This window comes from Biomphalaria glabrata, chromosome 1, assembly GCF_947242115.1.
Source record: "Biomphalaria glabrata chromosome 1, xgBioGlab47.1, whole genome shotgun sequence".
NCBI lineage: Eukaryota > Metazoa > Mollusca > Gastropoda > Planorbidae > Biomphalaria > Biomphalaria glabrata.
This window is the reverse complement of record NC_074711.1, coordinates 27,594,966-27,619,971: the sequence shown is the minus strand read 5'-3', so window position 1 is coordinate 27,619,971 and position 25,006 is coordinate 27,594,966. Positions and strand designations below refer to the sequence as shown.

At 37.4% G+C, this 25,006-nt stretch overlaps 1 protein-coding gene across 8 annotated transcripts in view; it reads left to right on the top strand.

Annotated features, from left to right (window-relative positions):
• Nucleotides 1-25,006, top strand: part of LOC106059561 (secretin receptor-like) — a 212,499-nt gene that overhangs the window by 13,917 nt on the left and 173,576 nt on the right. For 2 of the 8 annotated variants that reach the window (XM_056030704.1, XM_056030711.1), the window contains exons 1-2: nt 10,619-11,626; nt 24,697-24,827. The exons of 1 other annotated variant lie outside the window; for it this stretch is intronic. In XM_056030704.1, coding sequence (XP_055886679.1) covers nt 24,813-24,827 — 15 coding nt within the window. In that variant the 5' untranslated portion in view covers nt 10,619-11,626; nt 24,697-24,812. Of the gene's footprint in view, nt 1-1,629; nt 1,853-10,617; nt 11,627-22,329; nt 22,949-24,696; nt 24,828-25,006 lie in introns of those variants that run through there. 5 more of the 8 variants (XM_056030698.1, XM_056030686.1, XM_056030695.1 and 2 more) reach the window with 5 other exon arrangements.

Below are 25,006 nucleotides of genomic sequence, written 5' to 3'. Positions count from 1 at the left end.
GTGACAGAGAGTCGCATGACGTTTGCGGGACATGTTCTCCGACAAAATGAATTAGACATAAGAAGATGACATCCTAGTACAACTTTGCGCCACACATTCATGGAGGTCCTCAGAGCAGGTGGGAAGAGGCTTCAGACATTACCAGTGACAGATTTTTGTGGAAACAGCTTGACGGCTAATGCGCCGAACGGCGCGGGAGGGTCAAAGTCAGTAAGAATAGCACATTAGGTTTTTGAAATAAAACTTTTTAATAGCAGGAAAATGCACTGTAGATACCTCAGAGTATGCATTTTGTTGGGTTTCAATATCAGAAATAGTGCTTGGCGGCGGCACTCCCCCAGACCCCCTTGCTGGCAATCGCGGGGAGTCTACAATTTTCCCACTAACTCCAGGAAGAACCTATTCTAGGGCACAATAAGCGTCTTCCGAAAGAATGATTGGTCAGATTGTAATAAAGATTATACACACACACACACACATACATATAAATAAATTTTTTCGCGGGGGAGGGGAACGGGGGGGGGGGAATTCCCCCCGAAAAAAATCCTGGCTACGCCCATGCTATGCGTATTACAAACGTTATGCAATGTAAATGTGGAATGGTGCGAATGCGTGTTAAAAGAGGAAGACTAAAATGGAGGAATCATGTATTTTATGTCTATGGGAGGAATATAAACAAAATAATGTTTACAGTGTTAACTCTTGAATGAAGATTAAATTATTTATATAATTTGACGTTTGGTGTAATGCATTGCTAAAGAGTCTTTCTTCCCACTTTTCCCTCGTCTTTTAAATACATTTTTAAAAATAATTTCTTAGATAAACACACAACTATATTTGAAACTCATGACTGTTCATGACAGCCAATACTGAAAGTACTGAAATTAAATAAATACGTAAACACGGACGAATTTTATATATACTTTTTATTTCAAATATAAGAAATATTTTTGTTTGCAGATAACATTTAAGGTAAGCAAGCAAAAAAAGAAAACAACAACAACAAAAAACAACAACGGATTGTCCCCTTTTCAAGTTAAACTCATTGATGACGCCACTGTCACAGGTCTGATCCTTCATGACACAGGCCTGATCCTACTTGACACACACCTCAATAATTGTTGAACCACTGATATTTATTATGTACGATAAGATTGTGACGAGGTGCCCCAGCAGTAGCCGCCCAGACCGCGTTCTTATTGAGCGCAGAGTAAACACGTTTGTCAGTCGCATGCAATCAGTTGCTCATTTATTTCTGTCTAATCTGACAAGTGAAATCCTCGGGGACAATGCAATCAAAGCTCACGATACGGGCACGTTTTTCTCACCCACTGGTCCATTGAGAACGCGTGTTGACCAATCTTTGTGTATCTCTCTATATTGGAGACCCTTTGTCATGAAAGAAATGAAAAGGTACACGTGTGTGTGTGGGTGTGTGTGTGTGGGGTGAGGGGGTCTTTATTTATAGTTATCACCGAAACACTGCTTGTTTATTTATATCGTAACCCGACTCAGCAGACGTCTGGATTAGGGTGGCTAGCCTGTTCCCCTATCAATTTTATTTTGAATGAATTCTTGTTATCTTTCATATCATTGCTAGAATCGATTCCAGTCAATTCTTTCATTGAATGGCGAACATTCTCTGGCTTAAGACCAACTGGATATAATCAAAAACACCCTGGCTTTAAGACATTGCATTCATTTCTTTAAACAAGATATAGGATCCTGAGCTACAATGGTGCAGTGTAGAATGTGTTGGATTATGCGACACAAGGAAGAATTTATTGCGCTTACATAATAACCATTGTTTAAAGATAGGGAGGGTTCACGTCTTGGCGTGTGCATAAATCAGGTTTGTGAACACTTGCAGTATCGCATATTTGTTTTAAAATATTATATATCTTCGTTTTTTTTTTGGTCTCGCCCACAAACAGGCAGATTGACAAAAGGGGAAACAGTTACTTGACGGCGATATCCTTATCTTCTTATAAAGATAGATTTACATCAATATATTCTTGTTAAATAGCTAATTTTTTTTCGCACACAAAAACACAAACATATAGGTCCGTGCCAATATCTTGTTATTTCTAGAACGAACTGACATTTGTTTCAAACCTGTAAATATTCAAAATGATATGTATTTAATAATAAGATATTGTCTTCAAGTCTGAAGATTAATGGATAGAGGAGAAATTCTGATAGCAACGAAGACAAAGTTGTGACCTGCTTATTTTATCTCAACTAACGCAGACAAAGCTGTTGTCCGCTGGAGGTCTACGTTCTCTTATCGTCGTCTGCGCTTGTCTTCTACAGTAGATATTCTTTGTGTCTCAGATCTGTGTGTAGCGGCCTTTGTGTCTCAGATCTGTGTGTAGCGACCTTTGTGTCTCAGATCTGTGTGTAGCGACCTTTGTGTCTCAGATCTGTGTGTAGCGGCCTTTGTGTCTCAGATCTGTGTGTAGCGGCCTTTGTGTCTCAGATCTGTGTGTAGCGACCTTTGTGTCTCAGATCTGTGTGTAGCGACCTTTGTGTCTCAGATCTGTGTGTAGCGGCCTTTGTGTCTCAGATCTGTGTGTAGCGGCCTTTGTGTCTCAGATCTGTGTGTAGCGACCTTTGTGTCTCAGATCTGTGTGTAGTGGCCTTTGTGTCTCAGATCTGTGTGTAGCGGCCTTTGTGTCTCAGATCTGTGTGTAGCGGCCTTTGTGTCTCAGATCTGTGTGTAGCGACCTTTGTGTCTCAGATCTGTGTGTAGCGGCCTTTGTGTCTCAGATCTGTGTGTAGCGACCTTTGTGTCTCAGATCTGTGTGTAGCGACCTTTGTGTCTCAGATCTGTGTGTAGCGGCCTTTGTGTCTCAGATCTGTGTGTAGCGGCCTTTGTGTCTCAGATCTGTGTGTAGCGACCTTTGTGTCTCAGATCTGTGTGTAGCGACCTTTGTGTCTCAGATCTGTGTGTAGCGGCCTTTGTGTCTCAGATCTGTGTGTAGCGACCTTTGTGTCTCAGATCTGTGTGTAGCGGCCTTTGTGTCTCAGATCTGTGTGTAGCGACCTTTGTGTCTCAGATCTGTGTGTAGCGACCTTTGTGTCTCAGATCTGTGTGTAGCGGCCTTTGTGTCTCAGATCTGTGTGTAGCGACCTTTGTGTCTCAGATCTGTGTGTAGCGACCTTTGTGTCTCAGATCTGTGTGTAGCGACCTTTGTGTCTCAGATCTGTGTGTAGCGACCTTTGTGTCTCAGATCTGTGTGTAGCGACCTTTGTGTCTCAGATCTGTGTGTAGCGACCTTTGTGTCTCAGATCTGTGTGTAGCGACCTTTGTGTCTCAGATCTGTGTGTAGCGGCCTTTGTGTCTCAGATCTGTGTGTAGCGGCCTTGGTAAGAATTCCCCAGCTACCTTTTCGGAAGTCTATTGCTTTCAGCTGTTTTTTCTGTAGGTCAGTGAGGGCTAATTGAAGCTTGAATTTTACATTTTAGTTTTTGGAATAAAAAAAAGGGGGGACACCCGTTTCCATTAAATTCGCTTAAAGAAATCAGTCTTCCCACCCAACGCAGCTGTAGTGAGTCAACACTTTCAGCAGCCCCATTCATCAGAACAATGTTATTGGTAGTCTAGTCTTGCCTGAGAACATTATCTCTCAGCATCGTTGTTCAGGGTATATACAAATATGTTGTTGTTTTACGTGTAGCTTATTGTACGCAATGTTTTATTTTATAAGTTTACTCTCGAATCCTAAATACGCAATGTTTTATTTTATAAGTTTACTCTCGAATCCTAAAATAATAAAAAAAAAGTATTCCAAAATGCGAACGCCGTGTTCTGGTTCTAGACTATCGCTTCTCATTTCAGGTTTGAGACTTGTTAGGTCCTGGAGTTGGGCTGTTCACAAAGAACTGGGAATGTTCCCACCAACAAAGACTGTATCAATACTTTTGTAAACAGCACTTCGATCTCTAGGAAGTTATTTTGTCATCGCGTCCTGATTCCATTAAGAAAAGCCAGGCTAAAGCCGAGTAGAGCTATTTGAAGAAAGTACTTTACACTCAAGTCAGTGTACTTGCTGTTCTTAAAGTTCTACGTGTGTCTTAGAACAAGATGTAGACGACTAATGCCAGGGCTTGACTAGAGGTATACTTTATACCAAGGACGTTTTCTTGTCCAATTTGATTTGTGTGAAAGTGAGCCAATTTGAATGTTTAAGTCTAAATTAGTCCTTTTTTTTACTTTAAAAACAGATCGATGTACAGTCCTCTGATTTTGAGTCCATGGTTAGTGTCACTTTGTTGTCAAGATTTGAGACTATCCAGAAGAAAAATTGTGAAAATAGGTAAAATAAAAATTTGGATTTGAGATTCAAAAACTCATTTACTCAAAAGAGAATAATATTTTATGGTCTGTTACATTGAATTTCGCGGATATTTTTTTCTCTAGCTAGTTTTTATCCAAAGGAACTTTTTTTTTTCAACTTTTGATTGTACGGGCCGTACTAATTCAACGTAACAAACTGTCAATCATGGGCCAAAATTATGTTAGGAGAGAGTTTAATGGGAGGGGGGGGAGGCCAAAATAGTATGTGAGTGTTTGATGCACAGGATGCAGTAATAAAAAAAAAGGCTCATGCTGAAAAACATCAGGGAGCCTTTGAAATATGTCAATAAAAATCTGGAAGTCGATGAATACTTAGAGATTGTATGAAGGACTATTTCCTAAGCCCTAGCGTGAAAAGTGGTGGAAATAAGTGATACCCGCAATCTACTTCAGGGGTAAGAAGTATATAATTAGGAGGGGTAGCGTTATAAAAGGTGACCTTGCCAATTAGATGTAACAGATTACAAAATGCAAGGTTTTAAAAGGGGATGGGGCGGCGGTGCGAAAAGGGTGGGGGAGAGTAAAGGGATATCCAATGGACAGGTCAGAAGTGTGTTTGAGAGGGCGTTTTAACTCATTCTCTCCTAATTAACGATACCATCGTTGATTTGACCTCATTAAATGAAGTTAGATTTGATAAACTTGACTTTGTGTTCTATAAAAAGGGCATGCATTCTTCTTTAATTCTAGACCAAAATAAAACACTTTCTGGTAACAAACGAGAAAGTTATTCAAGCTTAATCGTAACAGGGGAAAAATAGTAATGACAAAATTAAGAATTCCATCGGAACGTGGAAAATAATTACGGAGAGAAAGAGTTAAAGCGGGCCGTTCCAATGAAACGTAATCACGTACTAGAAGAGACTGACCAAAAAGGGTATTACTAAAATGCGAAACATTTTATGGAAAGTTTAAAAAACATTAGGAGCAGGTGTACGGCCAGAGTATTATGCGAAAATTACGATTTGCAGGATGTAGAAATAAAAAAAAAGGTCAGGTAAAAATTAATGAATTATAGAGCCTATCAAATATTTCGAAATAACTCAAAAGCTGAAAAAATATTCAGATAGTGTAAATAAAACTTTTTGTTATGGTGGAGAGTTGGGGGGGGGGGGAGTGATTATTGAATTTACGGGCCGGTCCAGGTTATAAGTAAGAGAAAAAAGGGAGCGGGTCCATGGCGAAATAATGAATATATAGCCTGAGACCAAATCAACGGGCTTGACCGGTGGCTAATGCTAGTGATTGAATAATTTATGTTTCATTTCTAATTAGTGCTTTATTTTTTGTTATCTTATCCTATCTTATCTTATAAAATACAGACGTTACTTAAAAAAAAGAAGATGATTAAATCTTACGAGTGTCCCTAGGCCTATCTGGTCATGCATGTTAATCAAGTCAATGGTTTTACTGTCTGACTCAGGCAACCCATTCCGTGCTCTAATAGCACTATGAAAGTAGTATTTATGAAAATTTGTCCTAGCATATGGAATAAAGAGTGTGCCTTTATCTTTGTGTCTTTCTGAGTATTCTATTAAGTATTCTTTTGTTTTCTATCGTTGAAGATTATGGTTCAGTGTCCAGTGTATAATTGCTACTTCTCTCCTGAAAGGTTTCTAAATTTAACGATTTTTAATAAAGGTATTACTCTAATCAAATGTGAATATTCATTTGCTATGAATCTCACTGCTGCATTTTGTGTCTGTTCTTGCCTTTAACCCATCTATCTAGAAGTAAATGTATTTAATTCTATAGTATTACTTTTTTTTTCTTTCAACAAATAGCATTTTCGCAATTCTCGATCCCCACAAATTTATTCTCAAAACTGAGCTGTTCATTGACCAAATCTATCACTGAGCTGTTCATTGACCAAATCTATCACTGAGCTGTTCATTGACCAAATCTGTCACTGAGCTGTTCATTGACCAAATCTATCACTGAGCTGTTCATTGACCAAATCTATCACTGAGCTGTTCATTGACCAAATCTATCACTGAGCTGTTCATTGACCAAATCTATCACTGAGCTGTTCATTGACCAAATCTATTACGTCATTTCTATTTTAAACAGGAATGTTATATTCAACCGATCACATATGAAAAGAAAAAAAATACAATTACAAAAGATCATGACATACACTTTTGATTTTATTTTTAATAAATAAAACAACAGATGCTATTTACAGAACAATATTGGTAACATTAAATATCATGGAAAAAATGCTTGATATGAATTGCTTGAATAGCTGGTTTGTAATTGCAGTCTCTGGATCGAGTGTTTTCTTTCAAAAAAGTTTACAGTAAGTCTCCATCTTTTGTTTCCCGCTACACACGAAACTCTCTTTCCCTTTTGTTCTGTCATTGTTTCCCCATCTATCAAGTAGTGCTTCTATTGCTTGGAGCTAATTGCTGTTGTGAAATGTCAGTTTTAGATTTCTGGAATCCCGCTCTTCAAAAAGACGCCTGCTACCAGGTATCAGCAGAACGTTGAACATATAGGTTGGGGTAGAAATGGTGGGGAGTGCTATTAAAATGTATTCAAACTTTACCCCTATGATTCTCACTAGATTCCCCTCCAGCCCCCTCCCTTTTTGTCTTGTCTGATAGCTCAGTAGGCATTGCAAATGTACTGTTGACCGATTTACATCTTTTCTCTCTTGCTCATCCAAAGCGAGGCCAGTCACTTCTGAAAGCGAGGCCAGTCACTTCTGAAAGCGAGGCCAGTCACTTCTGAAAGCGAGGCCAGTCACTTCTGGATCTTGTCTTTCAAACTTTGTAGTTTCTTGCATCTTTTTTTCCATTGACCTTGTGTCCTTAATACGTTTCTGTAAAGGTTAGTGATTTGACAAGGTCAAGTATCAACAAGAATGTGCCGACTAACACGAACTGTCCTGCGTTTATTATTGGAGTCAGTCAAACGTTTGGAATCCAGTCACATACTCGTTACGATATATTATTTCAGTTCTAACAATCTCGTCTTTCAGTACTATGATATGATAGGATTACTATTTTTGTATACACGTTGCTATTGTAGTTTTTCAATTGTAGTTCCATCATACAGACTTTGAGATATTTTTATAACATGAAAGAAAAGATTTTTTTTATCTCGATGACGTTGTAATAAACATACTTCTCATTTGGTCTATACTTTTCACTATAGTCTAAAGTGCATGATTACAAGTTACAGAAGTTAACTTCAAAAGAGAAGGTGATTACATCTTACAGAAGTTAACTTCAAAAGAGAAGGTGATTACATCTTACAGAAGTTAACTTCAAAAGAGAAGGTGATTACATCTTACAGAAGTTAACTTCAAAAGAGAAGGTGATTACATCTTACAGAAGTTAACTTCAAAAGAGAAGGTGATTACATCTTGTCCTTGTCTCAATGTAGTCATGCATGTTAAATCAGTGACTTAAACCGTGCTAGATCTAGATCCTTGACAAAACGATACATTTGTTCACCACTGAAGATCTAGAGTTTTAATCCATGTTGAATGTTTTGAAAAGTCTAAATCATATTTAGATGAAATTCTATTTGTTTCAAAAGAAATCTTTCTGTCTATGTACACTACACAGCAACACAGTGGTTTCGCACACACGGCACGCATCATCAGTGACGCATAAACTTGGCCTCTGACCAGTGATGACGTAGGCCGCGATCTGGTCAGAGCTATGGCTTTGTATGTCGAAGGCGCCGCTTAAACTCTTTCAAAAGTCGTTGGTTTTTCTGGCCGATTCAGGCAATCCATTCCATGCTCTAATAGCACTAGGGAAGAAGGAGCACTTGTACGAATTTGTCCTATCATATGGAACGAGGAATTTGCCTTTATCTTTGCGTCTTTTTGAGTATTTGCTTTTGTATTTGTAATTACGGTTCAGTGTGTTATGTATTATAGCTACTTTACGTGTTAGTCCTGAAGGCTTTCTAAATTTAGTCATTTTACTAAACGTGTTACTCTAATCAAATGGGAATAGTCGTTTGTCCTAGTTCTAATGTGAGTTAATCTGGTACATAGATTGGTGCTCTATCGACTTTTTTCACTCAAATATTTTGCCAAAGCTTATATCAAGTTAATATCAACTCACCATGTCTGTGTGTCTGTTTGTTTGTCTGGCCAAAAGTTTGTACACGTTAGTTCTCCGACACCTAATCTCGGATTAAGTTGAAATTTTGCACAATTGTTTCTTTTACCTGACAACACAAGCATCAATACAAAAAAAAAAGAAATAGTACTTGATTGAAGTAGTGGTATTAGCTGAATTAGTCCCCTTAGGCTGCCGTCTTAGGCTTAGTGAACACACACATGAAATAGAAACAATAAATAAGTATACAATCTTACATATTCATAGACTCTTCTCTAGTAGAGTTGTTACAGCGTTGGCCTGAAGAGGCTTGAGCCATGAGTTCGAATTCAGGTCTTTCCCACTTTTTTATTTTTATAAATTCTTTTTTTAAAATTGTTAGTCTGGAATAGTCTGGATTCTACTGCGACGTCATATGCACGAAATAGAAATGTCCACAGCTACTTGCTACACCGACATCTAATTGGACAATGTTGAAGTAATTTACTTCAGTATCTCGACTTATAGCTTATGACAGAATCCAACTTAACATTGTTACATTTATAATATAACTGTTTCAAATGAACCATTGTAAAAAGAGGTGCATAAAACAGTTACAGGAAGTTTGGACTTTATAAAACTACTTAGAACCTGGTGTCGGTCTTCTCTAAGGGTCTTAAGATTTGGTTCTGGACATAGATTGAGAGATGAACAATGACAGATACGTCAAGACACAACATATATCTCTGTTTATCTATCTACAGTATAGCCTAGATTTCTAGTTTGTGTTTCTCCACACATGTATGTTACCCTAGTTACCATTAACATCAAAGTCAACAAACGCGTATACGCATGTCATGACATGTCTTTGACAGATGCATCCCCGACCATAAGTTCAGGTATTTACTATTCCAGTGAGCCCCCCCCCTCCCCCGTTTTTTGCTGTTATACCTGGTACACGGGAACGTTAAATCTCATGTAACAGAGAGAGAGAGAGAGAGAGAGAGAGAGAGAGGAAGATATAAAGAAAGATGTTTATTGTTCCCGTCCAAGAGAAAGTAAACATTTTATAAACTTATGAAGAAGGAAGCCGCTGAGTGCTCATCATTCGTCCTCCATCTTGCCTCTCTAGATCTATACGGCAGCTCTCATCTACGTCAGGAAAAACAAAAAGTAAAATATGTATCAAATGTATGAGTTAAACATTTTAGAATATCTTTTCAACGTAGGCATATGTGACGTGACTGTATTCATGTCTTTAGCAAAAGCTTTCATGTAATGAAGTTTTTTTTTATGTTGATATTCAAGGCATTACTGAGAATGAGTCTAGCTGCACAACAAATGTGTAATTTGGTGGAAGACGATTTAAATGTACCCGAGACATGGCGCGTTTTCGTTTGGTTGACAAGTCAATCATCTGAGAAACTCTTGGAGATGTTCATACAACAGTGAAGAACAATGTAGCGTTTGTTTATTTTATCTCGAAAATAGCGAATATTTTGGGGTATAACATGTCTCCAAGTAACCGGCCTATCAGTTTACAGGTGTCACGGAAGCTTCATACCTGGTATTGACGGGATTCAAAGTCAATTGATGCCGATGTCTTCGATTTATGTTCATGATATTTTTGAGGGGCATTTTTCTATTTCATAATTCACATTTCTCTGTCCAGGCATTGTCTCTGGTCATTCCTGGACACTCATATACTAACCTGGTAGATAGAGAAACAGTGAATGATTCCAAAGCTTACTTAGCTCTCTCTGTCTGTCTGTCTGTCTGTTTGTCTTGCTGGCAGGAGTCTTTTACACGTTTTGTTCTCCCACGTTCTCGGATTAAGTTGAAACTTTGCACAATTATTCCTTGTCAATGACAACACAGGAATCAATAAAATAAAAATTAAACGCTAAGTTACTTAATTACTTCGTTGTGTTTTTATATAGAAAAGGGAAATAAATCCTAATGTATTAAGGTGTATGACAGTATCCATGTGCAGTACTTTCCCGTACATACGCCTTCACCTTCATCTATCCGTTAGTCTGTGGGACCGTTGGGGCACCACACAAGATGTTTCAACCGTCTTTCTCCAACCCTCTCTTTTGGATTGGATAGAACCTCTTTCCATTGACGGGCCTGCCATTGAAAGAGGTTCTATTAGTTTAAAAAGTATTTGTGTGCTGTTCACTAAAGGCGTTTTATTTCATGCTAAAGCTAAGCAGCCACGTGACATACGTTCTAACTGTATGATGGGATTGATCAACGAGGGAGGAATGGTGGCGATGTTTTTTTGTTGTTTTTTTTGCGGCTACGCCACTGGTTCTACGATTAAGGGGAAACAACTATTTCAAAGGGCCTCAAACGTGTTTGACATCCATGTTGGTGGTTTCATTGGATGGTAGCTCTGCCCTGAGTTATCTCTCCCTCCATAACTCCAACCTGTCGCCTACCACTGATAACATCAACGATCGACTCCTCAAGACACAAACTGGTAGAAAGTTTGTTCGTCTATCACAATCTAGTCTCCTTGGCAATAGAGCGACCTGAAATGTCGTAAACGAAATGCAAATATTGGAATATATGCCAGTGGTTCCCTAGAATTGTTTAGACTTACAGTTATCCTATCAGCATTTTTTTTTCTTAGATATGTTTAGGAAGAGGAATTGTTTCCGGTTTTATGGATTATTTCTCACCGCCCGGGAACCCCTCTCAGATATTTTCCTCAAAGCAGTCTGATGCACAACAAACAAGGTTATCTATGATAAGTGTTTTATTTTATTTGTATATTTAACGAAAAACTATTTGACCTATCACAGGCCATAGTGACGATAACATCCTTATGAGAGTTAACTTTCCTTGAAACCTGATATGCAGCAGGCCTCGTGTCCCCCACCCCCTCCCAAAGCATTCACTAGTGCTGAAGTTGTAGTACTGTTTTAAATGTCTGCTTATCAAGACCGAGTAGAGATTTTAATCGTCAGGTTCCTTGTAATCAGACCTTTTAAGAATTTTAGCTTCGTTTTGATCTGTGATCGGCCTTCGTATGGATTGTTCAGTTCTAACAAGGATTTCTAAGTGTCAAGTAAATATGCGTGCATGTGTTTAGGAGTGCGACAACATCTCCACTTATTGACTGGCCATTTAGTGCTTTTGAAACGTTTGGGTTCCAGCCGTCCTATGACGAGCATATACTGCTACATGTTTTGTACTAGTAAGTAGACTAAAACCAATATTCATTTAAAACTTAGTTTTATGTAAGTGTTGATCATTGATCTAAGATCTTCGAGGTTATAATTTATTTTATTATACTACACATTTCCTAGCCCTCTCCCAATGAACTGAGAGACTTGACATTTCTTGGTCCTTCCTCTCCCAATGAACTGAGAGACTTGACATTTCTTGGTCCTTCCTCTCCCAATGAACTGAGAGACTTGACATTTCTTGGTCCTTCCTCTCCCAATGAACTGAGAGACTTGACATTTCTTGGTCCTTCCTCTCCCAATGAACTGAGAGACTTGACATTTCTTGGTCCTTCCTCTCCCAATGAACTGAGAGACTTGACATTTCTTGGTCCTTCCTCTCCCAATGAACTGAGAGACTTGACATTTCTTGGTCCTTCCTCTCCCAATGAACTGAGAGACTTGACATTTCTTGGTCCTTCCTCTCCCAATGAACTGAGAGACTTGACATTTCTTGGTCCTTCCTCTCCCAATGAACTGAGAGACTTGACATTTCTTGGTCCTTCCTCTCCCAATGAACTGAGAGACTTGACATTTCTTGGTCCTTCCTCTCCCAATGAACTGAGAGACTTGACATTTCTTGGTCCTTCCTCTCCCAATGAACTGAGAGACTTGACATTTCTTGGTCCTTCCTCTCCCAATGAACTGAGAGACTGGACATTTCTTGGTCCTTCCTCTTCCAATGAACTGAGAGACTTGACATTTCTTGGTCCTTCCTCTCCCAACGAACTGAGAGACTTGACATTTCTTGGTCCTTCCTCTCCCAATGAACTGAGAGACTGACATTTCTTGGTCCTTCCTCTCCCAATGAACTGAGAGACTGGACATTTCTTGGTCCTTCCTCTCCCAATGAACTGAGAGACTGGACATTTCTTGGTCCTTCAACATCGTCGTTCATCTCTGTCCATTCACCAACAGCAATGGTCTCGATGGTTTCTAATGACTAGGGATTTAATTAAGTCTATCGGGATGCAACAAATTCTTATGACACAAGTGAATCTTACACGACAAAAGTGAATCTTACACGACAAAAGTGAAGCTTACACGACAAAAGTGAAGCTTACACGACAAAAGTGAAGCTTACACGACAAAAGTAAAGCTTACACGACACAGGTGAATCTTACACGACACAAGTGAATCTTACACGACAAAAGTGAAGCTTACACGACAAAAGTGAAGCTTACACGACAAATGTGAAGCTTACACGATAAAAGTGAAGCTTACACGACAAAAGCGAAGCTTACACGACAAAAGTGAATTTTAATGAACACAATTACCCTAATGGTACACATGGACAAAAGTCAACCGCAATGACAAAAACTTGTCTTTATGTGAAACTCGACCAATCTGTTAAACTTGTCTTTATGTGAAACTCGACCAATCTGTTAAACTTGTCTTTATGTGAAACTCGACCAATCTGTTAAACTTGTCTTTATGTGAAACTCGACCAATCTGTTAAACTTGTCTTTATGTGAAACTCGACCAATCTGTTAAACGAGAACATCAACAAATCATGGACACATTTATATTCGATACGTTTAAAGATAGTCTTGTTTCCTTAGGCCTATAAAGTTAATCCTAACTCTTTTCTCGCTTAGTCTCATCCTATTTATCGCTTAGTCTCGTATTATTTATCGCATTATCTTATTTCTCGCTTAGTCTCGCCTTATTTCTTGCTTAGTCTTCTCTCCCTGTTAGAATCACTTAACTTCCAGAGAAGAGAGATTTTTAAGACCTTGCTTACATGATACAAAGTAAGTTTATGAAACTGCAGCTAGACAATTACTTACAAATTTTAACACACACCTTGCGTCCCAGATTTCCACTCTTAAGAGTCACGTCACACAAGTTAAGAATCAAGATCTCTTAGTCTTATTGTTTCATAGTCTCATTAACTTTGGGGATCCTAAGGACATCACGGAAAAACTTCTTCCAGATACTCTCTCTCCCTCCCTCCCACACACACATGTCCACTAGACCAGAGCCATAGGCCCATAGGCTATAGATGTCAATGAACATTTTCACTCTGAATTTTAAACACAGTAATCTGCTCCTTTTTTTTTTCTTTTTTTTTTTTACAAAGCTAATATCAACTCTGTCTGTCTGTCTGTCTGGTAAAAAGTTTGTACACGTTATTTCTCCTACACCCAATCTCGCATGAAACTGAAGTTTTGCACACTTATTTCTTTTAACTGACAAAACAAGAATCATGGGTAATTTATTATTTTGTTTGGTATCTCGAACAAGGGACAGAAAATTTTACCTGACTGATGTGGCGATATAAGTTTATATACTTTGCTTTAAAGTTTGAAACTTAAATTAGATTACTATAAAATCTTTAATTTTCATGAACATTTCTTTGGCCCAATGGTTAGTATGTAGGATTAGGGAGGCTAGAGCCATTGAGTTCGAATCCTGGTCGTTCAATTTTTTTTTATAAATAGATTTTTAAAGCGATCACGATAATATTAATCCAGATACCTTCTTCTTAATCCCCCAACCCCTTTCCCAACTGGTTCAGACATCTGATAAGATTACAGCTAAAAGCATGAAATTGATAAAATATTTGTTATCGCATAGATTTATTGTTAGTCTAAGTCTAGATCTATTACAAACTTAATTACATGAATGATCCAAACTAATCGATAAAACTACGCCTAGAATAAGCCTTTGTTGTTTTTTAAATTATTTTTTTTTGTATTCTCTTGTTACATTTTAAGACAGGGTCAACACTCTTTAAGTAATTAAATACATATAAAAAGAAGAGAAATGCGATATGGACAAATGTAGAGACGCTCTAAGGGATCCAAAGGACGAATATTAGATAATTAAGAGAGAGATTTAGAAATTAATGAATAAAATAATCGATGTCGAGGACGTCTAATTCAAAGACTCTACCATTGGCCGAGTAAATATCTCAACGAGTAGTTGCTGAGGTTTCATAACAACTTGTATTCTTTACTTTTCTCAAGAGATGTTTCTGGGCGCAATTGTCGCTCATCAAATCCCTCACACCAGTGGCGCCTCTTCTATATACCGGATACGCCATTACGTTAGCTGTTTATATTTATACCATATATGAAAATCTCAATACGAAAACAATGTCAATAATAATAACAATAATAATAGTCTCTCTTCTCAAGATCTCTTGTCTCATAGTCTCTTGTAGTAAAATTCAGTCGATTCTATTTTTACTTGCTTTACAAAATATTGTCTGTATCCAAACTAATTTAAAAATGAGTTGAGATATTGACCACACTGTCATCTTTGTCATTTATAATAAGTTACATTTCTTAACTTCTTACAGTTGTCTGTTTATCATTTTGGTAAAAATATTTCATCTCAATATCACAGACTTGGCCGAAAAAACGCGTGGAAATCTTTGTGCATTTTCGTTGAAAGCAGACAGTTTGGTGAAAAAACAACAACAAAACATTGTATGTTGTGTAGGTGGAAATAAAAACACTGTAAGAAGATGACTCTTCTACTTAAAGAAGTTGTAAGTTTGTGACGTGTTTGTTGGTAGTTTTCTCTTAAAGAGCTCGTATGTTTGCTACGTGTTTGTTGGTAGTCTTCTCTTAAAGAGCTCGTATGTTTGCAATGTGTTTATGTTTAGTCACTTTTAGTGGTAAGTCACTTACTGTTCCCGATATAGAGACATGGTACAGAGCCTAAGTCTTAAGTCTACTCACTAGTGCATGAATCAAGTGCTAAGAGACCATACCTTAGCTATACAAAAAAATACAACGCGAAATCAAAGTGTGACTTCAGAAATGAAGTCAGTTTATTGCAGTAAGGTAACACACGAAATCAAATTGTTACTTCAGAAATGAAGTCAGTTTATTGCAGTAGGGTAACACACAAAATCAACGTGTTCTTGACTACAGATGAAAAGGTTCAATCCAATAAAAAAAATGGTCTGAATCTGGACAAATTATTGCCCTCTAGGCTCTAGAGAAATCCACGCAGAGATAAAATCAAAATCAAAAGAAGAAAACCACAAAACAGATCATCTGAAGGTCATGTACTGTTCATGCTCTTCCCTTCCCTCCCACACGTTTGACCTTGTTTTCTTTTAATGTCTTGAGTTCAATACCTTGTAGCATAAATCAATACTTACAAAAATGAATACTCACACAAAGAAATACACCTATTTGATTAGAATAGCACCATTAGAAAAATCACAAAATTTGGAGACACTTCAGGACAGAAGACTAAAAAGTAAAGTAGCAATAGTAAATGTAATACTAAACCAAAATTTATACATATAAAACAACAACAAAAAAAAAAAAAACAAAAAAAAAACAACAATCATATAAAATACCGAGAAAGTCACAAAGATAGAGTCAGATTTCCTACTCCATATGCTACGACTCACGGACTAAGTGCTCTTCTTCCTTAGTGCCATTAAAACATGGAACGGGTTGTCTGAATCAGCCAGTAAAACCAATGACTTAGGAGAGTTTAAGTCTCTTATTAACATGCGAGACTAGATTAACACAGGGGTAAGCGTAGGACGTAATTAATCTTTTGCTAAGAAGAAACGTCTGTAATTTATAAGAAAAGATATTATAGCCGACATTTAGCCAAGCACTTCAATGACACATTTCCTTTTTCTTGCATTTTTTATTTATTTTCAAGATGGTCACTGAGGACAACTTTGTACACGTGAAGCAGATGTGTTTGGTAGCTTGTTGCAAAGGCTTGATATCTTGAAATATATAATTGGTATCTTGATGTATTCGTTTGATATCTTGATCTATGTATTTGTTATCTAGATCAGTGAGTTTAGTTCTTGGTCTACGATTTAGGCATCTTGGTGTAAATGTTTGATATCTTGATCTATGCATTTTGGTATTTTGGTCAATGTATTTAATGTGATCTATCTATCTATCTATCTATCTATCTATCTATCTATCTATCTATCTATCTATCTATCTATCTATCTATCTATCTATCTATCTATCTGTCTGTCTGTCTGTCTGTCTGTCTGTCTGTCTATCTATCTATCTATCTATCTATCTATCTATCTATCTATCTATCTATCTATCTATCTATCTGTCTATCTGTATCTGTCTATCTGTCTGTCTGTCTGTCTGTCTGTCTATCTATCTATCTATCTATCTATCTATCTATCTATCTATTTATCTATTTACATTTTGCAGTACGTGTTTACTAGTTTTGTCTATGTTTTACTATCATGGTATATGTGCTCAGAATCTGAGTAAAAGGTGCGTCAAAAATTTTGCTGCTTTGGTTGAATGTTTTTGTTTTTGAAAAAGTTTAAAATATTTTGATTAAAACTTAGGCTCACTAAAGTACAGCTGCACGAGAAACTCTTAAATTAGGTATTTTAAATGCTTTAATTTTGTATTTTTTTGTGAGATATTGAGCCCCGGAAGATAGGTAGGCCTACATGGAATCAACACATATCGTTCTGATATCACTTCACCTTCACCTATCCCTTTGTCTGTTGGACAGTTGGGGCACCACGCAAGATTTGTCAAACGTCTTTCTCCATTCCTCTCTGTCTTTTGCCTTGTTTAGAACCTCTTTCAATGGCAGGCCCGTCCATTCTTTTATGTTGTCCTCCCATCGTTATCTATGTCAGCCTCTCGTATTCCTGGTACTGTTCCCTGAAGGAAGGTCTTATCGAGCCACGAAGACCTTTTAATATGACCATAGAGTTTTAGTTTGCGTTTTTTGTTTACACTAGTTAGCAGGTCATGACCCGATCTGATAGATGACCCATGCGTCCAGTTGATTTAGTGAAGTACATGTTAAAACATGGACATGCTGCGTACACATCACAGTTGAACTAGTTACATTGCGAACCATGTGAAAGATTGATAGATAAGGAAGGAGTGACATAAACAGACGAAAGGAGGAAGAATAAGAGAGAGAGAGAGAGAGAGTGAGAGAGAGAGAGAGAGTGTGAGAGAGAGAGAGAGTAACAGGAAGAAAGACTTTTCTTAAGTTAGTATGAAATCAAACCTAAAGGCACTTATTCCATATGCTAGGACAAAGTCGTACACGTGTCTCTTCTTCTCTGGTGCCATTAGAGCGTGGAGCTGATAGCCCTGAATCGACCAGATACAAATAAGTTTAAGTCTTTAAGTCCACGCTTGACTAAATGAACACACAAATACACGTTATGTGTCTTCATTTGTTGAAAGGAAAACCTGTAAGTTATGTATAAGATAAGAGAAAGAAAGAGAGGATAAGGATGCGGGGAGAAAGAGGATACGCAAGGGTCAAACGGGAGAGAGAAAAGAGAGGGATGAGAAAGACTGAAGAAAGACAGAAAATGGATAAAAAACTAAAGCAGTGAGAGAAAGAGAAAAGAAGAGAGTGAAAAAGAGAAAGAGAGGAGAACATTAGAAAAATGGAAACAAATAGAATTAAATGGAAAGAAAACTGAGAGAAAAAGAGATGGAGACAAGAAGAAGAGAAGAAAGAAGAGACAAAGAGAAGTGAGAGCGAGATAATAAAGGCATGAGATTAAGTGTATGTGTGTGTGTGTGTGTGTGTGTGTGTGTGAGAGAGAGAGAGAGAGAGAGAGAGAGAGAGAGAGAGAAACAAATAGAGAAGGGAAAGAATTATTTCCAACAGGAAAGCAATAATTCCTAACCAGTTGTCTCCCCCCTTGATGACGCTGTCATTTCACTGTTGACACTGTAGCTCATCTAGCACGACCTCACAAGTCCACATAGTTTCAAGTTTCAAATCAACAAGATCAACTTCTCTTATTTCTCCAACGGATAGTTTTTTTTTTCTCCATCTGATCTTTGATCACATTCAACAGACGCTTTAAAAACATATCTTGCTTTAACTTGAACGCCTCGGGAATGAACTAGAATACAATAGACGCTTAACACGAGCCGACGTCTCGGCTATTTTTAGTAACACGAGAATGCAAGAAAGACAACTCTCACGTTTTCTTTATTACGAATCAGACAAGAAAAATGAAACAGAACAATTAAAGACATATAACGACATTTTGCATGAGGAAAAAATCAACAACGCAGAAGTTAAAAGCTTTGTTATTTTAAAAAAATCAGTTTTGAATAAAAAAGACTTTAATAAAAAACGTTATATATAGTTGGTTGAAAAACAAATGGCAAATATTGTGCAAAAAAAATGTTTTTATCAAGAAAAACTATTATCTGTCACAATAGGCATAAAACAGAAATTGACACTTCTTACCCCGACCTATAATATTATCCGATTCCATATTGTCTCATCGGATAGCTGCCTGGTCGTGCGGTTTGCGCGCTGGACTGTCGTTCGGACTTATCGATGGTCCCGGGTTCAAACCCTGCCGTTCACATCCTCCAGTCGTCCTACGGGAGGTTTGGACTAGGAAGTAAGTTGTCTTCAACTCTGAAGGAACATCCGAAACCTGTAAAACAAACTCGAGAAAAACAAAATCCTTGTTAAGTGAAATCTTCTAGACTTTATAATATTCTAACGATAGCCATTTGGACCTAGACTTAGAATCAGATGTCCTTTAGGTCCGAGAACTTTCGGTTCCCTATTATGGACCTCTTGACCAGGGAAAGGATTTTATCACGTGGCCAGGATGAGGCATTGGCTCTTCACCAACCCCTCTGTATGGAGTCCCCCTGCGACTAAGTGATCACACCCGTCTGGTCGTAGACGGTCCCTTAAGCCAACGACATGAGTTCCTCCTCCCATGCGACCCCCACGTGGGGGTCCTCCATTTACCTATAATGTCCCACCGAACCCGTGCAAGGGTCCATCACCACCCGTATGGCCCCCGTTAGGGAACGGATCGATGGGGGTTTAGGACTGGTTAGCGAGCCTTTGTTACATTCCTACCACGTGCAGTGTACACTCGCTAGAGCGTACTAGTGGTAGCCTACTGAGAGCTACGTGCGCTACCGTTCTTTGAATGAATGATATCTACATGCGAAAATACCCGAAGACGTAGGCCTATTGTCCGTTTGAGATAAATATTCTCTCGTTCTCTAGGCAGATTTACATTTTATTTTTTTTTTACTTTAAAAAAAAAACTATAAATGCAAAACTTTTCCAAGTGTGGCTACTAACCAACGGGCAAGTAATTCTTTTACCAACGATATACAGCAACTGTCAAATCTCTAGGAAAATCGTTAGATCCGTTTTCGAGATCCGTGTCCAGGTTTTGCCCGCCCTTTAGTTTCCACGAAGATACGAGTTGAATAGAGGTATTGTACCAATAGATTGTCACACATTTTCCACCTGACTAATGTATCGAGTCCAGTTATCCTAAAACAATCACAATGTGCAAACTTATTTTTTATTTTGTAACAATATTTTACTCGAAGTTACCATTTTGAATGTAACACGACATTGCCGTTTAGAGCTCCAGGAATCATATCTGAGACAACGTCTAAATGTTATCAAACACATTAAAATAAATCAATCAATAGATCAATAACCTAGAAATGTTGATCACGTTTAATGAAGAAAGATTTACAGTTGTTTTTTTCCCGAAACATCAGCACCGTTAAATCTCATCGTTTTTATAGTCCTCTAGTGTGTAGACCAAGTGGGCAATGCTGTGCTTGTTAAATCACTGCTAAAAGTTTTGTAAAACTTTGATCTGCAAGTTTTTTGTTTTTTTTTTAAGCAACTTTTGTTGTCATCCACCCGCTCGATATTTTGAACTCGACCTTTCCTTTAATAGAGAAACAAATTCAACATAGAAACTAACAAAATCAACCTTGAAAATAACAAATTCAACCTAGAAACTAACAAAATCAACCTTGAAAATAACAAATTCAACCTAGAAATAAAAAAAAAAACAACATTGAAAGTAACAAATTCAACCTAGAAACGAACAAATTCAACTTTGAAAGTAACTAATTCAACCTAGAAACTAACAAATTTAACCTAGAAACTAACAAATTCAACCTAGAAACTTACAAATTCAACATAGTAACTAACAAATTCAACTTAGACACTAACCAATTCAACTGTTAGTCCTTGGCTGGCTACCCACCTAGAAGGATGAAATCTGAATCCAAACCTTTGATGCATATATGTGAAGTAATAACAGTTTAAATGTTCGTATTTTATCCTCCACGACAAGTGGGAGAATTAATAACAATCAATGAGTGACCAGGACATTGAAGTATATATTGTAGATGTATAGAGCATGAACATAACAAAACAACAACACCGAACTGGAAGTGTATTATGGGCCTAAAAAAATACAACAAAACACTTTTTAATAGCCCCTCATATTCACTGCGACACTTTTTTTAAATTTTTATTTCTAGCTATTGAATATAATGTATCTAGATCTATATCTGTTCTTAATAAGATTGTGTTTCAAATGTTAAAGATTTCACATTTCATACTGTAGGTAACACACACACACACGTCTTCAGACAGATATTCTGTGTTCTATAGTCAACAAGTTACAAAGTTGTCTCTTTTTAAAGACAACTCCTCCTTTATGAAGCTGATAACGTTCAGTGTAAGAGCGATTACTTTGCTCTTAATAACTCATGAATGACATTAAAAAAAAGGAAAATTTGCATCTCCTCTACCTCCCCCGAAACACCCAGAATATACCCAGAGTATATACAATTCTAGTTTGGTGATATAGATCCAGACTTAAAAACATAAAAAAACAGTAGAATACTGGATTGAATTAGAGATGTGGCATAGAAGATGCTAGTTTGGGGATATAGATCAAGACTTAGAATAATTAAAAGAGCAGTCTAGACTAGAATACTGGATCTAGTTAAAGATAAGGCAGGCCTATAGAAGCTAGTTTATGCTATACTATTGATGTTGTATATTGAAGAAGTGTATTAGTTTTCTAGACAGAAGACGGTGCGCCAAATGTTCATGAACGTCTCATTGTTTAGTTAACTCTCTACTACATACATGCGGGAATTTCCAGTGACTTGTGTTCAACATATAGATCACCAGATAAAATTTAAATTTGCGATGATTAAATTTCGACAAATCATAACGGTCAAACCAGAGTTTTCCCTATGTGGCCAATTAGCTAGTTTCCTTCCACAAACATATACATACATTAACAAATTTCTGAAAATCCTTAAAGCCGTTTTCGAGATCCATGTCCACCCAGTGCCCAAGTTCCAGTTTCTATGATGAGCCCATGAAGGGTTTGCAAGCTACTAAGGAGGACATGTCTAAAGAGATATCAATGTGGTTTTAGTGACGTGTCTACACCATCAGAAAACAAAACGAAGAAGAATGTGTAGAAACTTAAAAACAGGAACGAATAAAGTTTTCGCATAAAAAAACGTTGTGTGATTAAAGCGGAAGTCACATTGTGAACTTTTTACACATTTGTAGGTCGGCTTTATGAAAACGCTTTGGGATAAAATTGCGAAAAAATACATCGTCTTCCGGAGATTCATCGTCTTCCGGAAATTCATCGTCTTCCGGAGATTCATCGTCTTCCGAAGATTCATCGTCTTCCGGAGATTCAACCGCTACCGTTTTGATCGTGAAAAGAGCTTAGTTGTTCAAGGTAATTAATGACAGGCTAATTTGTATTTGTGTTTTCGTCTACAACAAGTGGGAGAATTAGTAGGTGAATCATTCAGTCAGTTAGATCTTTGTTACTTATATTTAGTATAAAATTTGACATTTGGAGGCCCCTTTAATTTTGAGGCACGGGGGGGGGGGGGCAGCAGCACAGGCTTGCATTGTACGGCCCTGTATTGAAGTCTTAGCACGTTCAGTTTCAAACCTGATTACCACAGGCATGGGCGTAGCCACATTTATTTTCATGAAATTTTAGATTTTAACGAAACGTAGTACTCTTTTTTTGGCCCGCGTTTGTTTGTTTGCCTTCTGTTTACTTTATCTTCATATTGGTGTCAACATCTGCTAGATATCATTGCGCACGATGTACACATCACTATACGTAACGTTAATGACAGACTGACAAACAAACATAAGCTTTGTTTAGAAAGTACAGAAGCTCCCCTGGACTTTTAGCATCAGAGATAGGCTCAAATTAACTTTTCCTATAGAAATTTGTCTGAAGTGATTAGGATGTCCCTGTAGGTTTACTAAATACATTCAACAAACCAGAAGTCTAATAACAAAAATAAATCTGGCGTTTATTCCGGTATAAATTGGCAAAGGAAAGGCGCACGCTGGCCAACATTTATAAAGTGTATACGTGTGAGTACAAATAGAACAAAATGTCAGTATTTATGGGGGGTGCAGACAAATGAAACTTCATTCATTCACTGACTGTATAGTTTCCTGAGAAGATTGGATATTAGCGCTTTGTGGTAAGTATTCCCTTTATGTGTATAAGATTGTGTTTGTCTTACTAAATCAATAAAGATTGAGAATCTGTCAATGATATTCTTCTCTTGAATGTTGAGCTCAGCCAAGCCGATATCTTTAACTAACAGCAATCAGCGGATACTTTTCTCTTGGGTGAGTCGTCATCGCACAAAACAACATATATATTATAACGTACTTTGTATGAAATAAATAAATAAAAACTTCAGATACAAGTGAGTTTCTATATGGAAGCTGAGTCAAAGTCTTGGTGTGACTGTGGATGTGAATGTGCGAGTGTATGGTGGGTGTGAGTGAATATGTAAGTTTGAATGTGCGAGTAGATGTGTGGGTTTGTACTCTTTTCAGACTTTCTTAACGAGGGTGTCACGTGGCTGCCGTCAGGTATCCATTGGAATTAGGGGGACTAATGAGCGTTCTAAAACTTGAAGTTTAAAGTTCAAAATACGTTTTCACCGTGATTCAAATTGGAGACCCATTGGTTTAGACGTCAAGCAACCATTCTGTCACCACACCACCCCCATGCGTTCAGGAGCGGAGATGTAAAACATTTAATGGTCGCCATGTTTGGATTTCCTTATGTACCCGCCCCACCTTTCAGGATCATCTTTAAAGCCACTACTCACCTTCCAAAACCTCCTTTCATGCATCAACATAGGTGTACATATTATGTTTAACAAGGATGTTATTAATTTGTTTCGAGAAAGAATTCCCTTGTATATTAATGACTAGAGTCTGAAACGAAATAAGTAGTTCTCTGGAGCAGACGATAAGAACATGTGAGAGAAAGTCAATTAGAAGGTGACAGTTATATACATGATGAAAAGTCTTTGGTCTACAGTCTAAAATATAGACTTTACTGTCTCTCAATTATGTACGTTAGATGTAAAGTCTCTCTCTCTCTCTCTCTCTCTCTCTCAGACAAAGACGAAGGAAAACGATAAGAGAGAGAGAGAGTTTATAGTGAACTTTAGTAGTAGTCCCACCCTTTGATAAATAGGTCATAAGCTCTGCTTCGGTCTTGCGACAATTTTTTCGTATTCCTTAAGGAAAGTATTCTTGTCCAATTTGTGGGTATGAACAGGAAATGACAAGTTTTGTTAGACAACTTTGTTAATTGGATTAAAGTAAAATGTTGAACCTACTTTAAAGAATAAAGAAGTAAAAAAAAAAAGAAGCATTTTTTCTGTCCAGTCCGCGGAAAAAAAAAGTAACCGGAAGCTCGAGTTGAAAAAAAACTTCAGCACCAAGGACAAGAACTCCTTTGTGTACAAGAAGTGATGTTGCATGAGAGTTAGCGGCCTTGCCTATTGACCCCGGTGTTGACATAAAAAATAAAATAAATAAAACTAAGAAAAAAAAAACTCATTTCAAGAATCAGAACAAAAAATCCAGTGCTCTTTATTTTACGCGCTAAAATAAATAAATATATAAAATATTTATTGTAAGGTTATAAGCTCGAGTCGCAAAGTGCTATGAAGTGACATTCAGTGACTATTTGTTGGGCTTATGGAAAATTCAAGAGTATGTCATAATGTTTTTAAAATCATTCATGTGTAGCATAAAGGTAGCGCATATTCCGCATAATGCTTCTTTTTGATGACATGTACTTCAGATCTTCTCCTGGTTTTTCCAATTGATTTCGAACATATATCTCTTTACTCTCATGGTCTTTCGTATTGATTTGAACATCTACCAAGTAGGATGAATGCTTTTTTTTTTTCTTGAACAGAAAGACAAGAGTGGAAGTAATTATCTGGTTATGACACGTGACAGTCGCTCCACGAGTCTCTGAGGTTTCACTGGAAATGCCGAGATTTTGAGGACATAGAAAACTGGATCGAGTCTATGGATGGTGCTCTGGTGAGTCTAGACAGGAACTAGAGTTCTCTGATACGCAATAAGTATAGGGTGAAGCCGTAACGTTTTATCTATTTCACTCATATTTGTTGGTTTACAAGTGTACACCTAGTGTATTATACATGAATACAAATATTGTATTATACATTAATACACATAATGTATTTTACATGAATAAAGAA